This window comes from Pteropus vampyrus, unplaced genomic scaffold (genome assembly GCF_000151845.1).
Source record: "Pteropus vampyrus isolate Shadow unplaced genomic scaffold, Pvam_2.0 Scaffold567, whole genome shotgun sequence".
Classification (NCBI taxonomy): Eukaryota; Metazoa; Chordata; class Mammalia; order Chiroptera; family Pteropodidae; genus Pteropus; species Pteropus vampyrus.
In genome coordinates, this window is record NW_011889348.1 from 270,984 (window position 1) to 273,306 (window position 2,323).

A 2,323-nucleotide genomic window follows, 5' to 3' on the forward strand; every position below is an offset into this window, starting at 1 on the left:
TGCCTGAGCCCAGGGGACCCCCCAAGTTCTGGGGTCCTGCTGGAGCTGGGCGCTGCTCAGCCCGAGACTGGCGCCCGAGCTGCCCTTTGCTGCGTGCCTGCCCCGCGTGCGCCAGGCACAGCCTCTCGTCCTGAAATGGACCGTGGGGTGGAGGGAACCACCCCTCTCTGGGTGTGGGGGGACAGAGCCGCAGACCAAGGTCACACAGCTAAGGAGGAGAGTGACCCCGTGTCCTGGCTCCTGGAAGGGCCCCATATGTGTGAATGGCAGCCTCTCGCACCCACAAGACCATCCTACTTTGGGGAAGAAAGCACGTGACCCAACTACGAGACGGATGTCCAGGCCCACGTCAGGCCCAGTCTGAGCCGGACAGACGGTGCTTGCACCCTGTCCCCCGAGCCACGGTTTCTGTCTTATTCTGGGGACAAGCACCCACCCCGAATACCCCGGGCCTCTAACTCCACTGCCCTGCACCCCATCTCCCTGGAGATTCTGCCCCTGGGAGGGTGTGAAGTTTCTGGGCCCTGTGTCCCCCTCCTCCAGCTGGCCCCTGCCCAGCGTGCCCTGGTGCCTGGTACGCTACACGGCCAGCCGTGTCCCCGGCCTGGTGCCCCAGTTATCCGGGACGGGTGGCACGGAAGTGAGAGCCCGCTCACCTGCAGGCTTGGGGGGTGACTGCCAGGTGGACTGGAGTCATCGGAGTCAGCGTCGAAGTCCAGGCTGTGGACGAGCAGGAGGCGCTTCTTCTCGGCTGAGACAGACTGGGCGAGGAGAGGCAGAGTCAGCGGGACAGGGCGGGCCGGACGCTCCCACCCGGTAGGGGCTGGGCGCCCCCCGGGCACACCCACCTCCCGTGCCAGAAAGAAACCAGAACAAGCTCGGAGGCCACACAGAGGGGGCGCCAGAGCCCACCGTGCCCATCACAGGGTCTTCACGCCCCGCACCCCTCACTTAGATGAGCAGAAGCCCCCGATGCACACACGGCTGCTCAAAAGTGCTGAGGACACAGGCCCCGGTGGGGGTAGCCTTGGGGGCAGGCAGGCTTCTTGCCCTTGGGGTTCTGGGCAAAGAAGGGGTGCCTGCTGCGGGGGGCGGAGGCTGGGGGGAGACCTCAGATGCGAGAGCAGAAGCTTAGTTCTACATCCCTCCCTCACGGAGATTTTGGTTCTTTAGATGTGTCGTGTGGGTAACAGTCAACCCTGGAGAGTGTTCTGTGAGCTTAGCAAGTGGCACAAATACATTCGTCATAGAAAGACGTGTGCGTTCCCCACGGAGCTGCCCGGCAGACCCGTCACTTTCCAAGTGGGTTCATCTACACTCATCGTCGCCCGCCCCACCCCCTCCACCTTCCCACCCGGAAACGCAGGGGTGACCTGGCTTGTCACGATCACTAAAAGTAAGTTAAACGATGGGTGAAAACAGAAACAAACGCCAGTCAAAACCAGGCTTGGGGTTTGCTGTGAAGAAACAGAACAGCTGGCAGAGGGGAGGGCCGGGGGGGTTGCCTCCCTGAAGGTGCCAAGGCCGCCTGCCGGGGACCCAGCCTGCCCTCCAGACCGAGCCCCGGGCCTCCAGCTGGAGGTCCGGCCGGGCTTCTCTGCAGGCCCCACACACCCCGCAGCTCGCTTCGGGTTTCTCAGGGTGAGCATACGCGGAGGGCAGCTCCTGCTCCATGCTCAGTGGCCCCGGAGACCTTCCGGGTGTGGCAGAGTCTTTGTGCTGCACTGTAGGCATCGCACGTGCTGAGGTTTTCAGTCAATCAGACCCCAAGGCTGCAGCTGGCGGTGGGGCGGGGGGCTGTGTGTCTGAGGAAGACTTACTCTGCTGCCGAGGGGCCGGGCCTGGGCCGCCGTGTCCAGCTCTCCATCCGTGTCCGTCTGCTCCGTGTCTCCGCTTTCCTCTCCAGGGCCTGGCTGCGGCCCCCCTGCAACAGACACCTGCATGGCTCCGTCCAAGAGAGAGGGATCGGGGCGCCCCTTCGTCAGTCCATCCACACATACGACCACCGTCCATCGATCCATCCACCCACCCACCGCCCATCCATCCATCCATCCATCCATCCATCCATCCATCTATTCTCTCCCTCCCTCCTTCCCTCCGTCCCTTCCTTCCATCCATCCACCCACCCACCCACCGCCCATCCATCCATCCATCTATCCATCTATTCTCTTCCTCCCTCCCTCCCTCCCTCCCTCCCTTCCTTCCATCCATCCATCCACCCACCCACTGCAGAGCATCCAGGCGAGGCCCCTGTGGGCGTATAAAGCCCTATCTGAGCACCAGGTAGCACTGGTCCAAATCTGTGTCATTGTTGTCCCCCCGC

General features: G+C 63.4%; 1 protein-coding gene across 1 annotated transcript in view; it reads right to left on the bottom strand.

Moving 5' to 3' along the window:
- The window catches only part of MLPH (melanophilin), a 32,229-nt gene that overhangs the window by 15,856 nt on the left and 14,050 nt on the right, over positions 1–2,323 (bottom strand). The window contains exons 5-6 of the mRNA XM_011384252.2: positions 1,821–1,924; positions 657–761 (exon numbers count right to left, since the gene is read on the bottom strand). Of these exons, the coding sequence (XP_011382554.1) occupies positions 657–761; positions 1,821–1,924 (209 nt within the window). The remainder of the gene's footprint in view (positions 1–656; positions 762–1,820; positions 1,925–2,323) is intronic.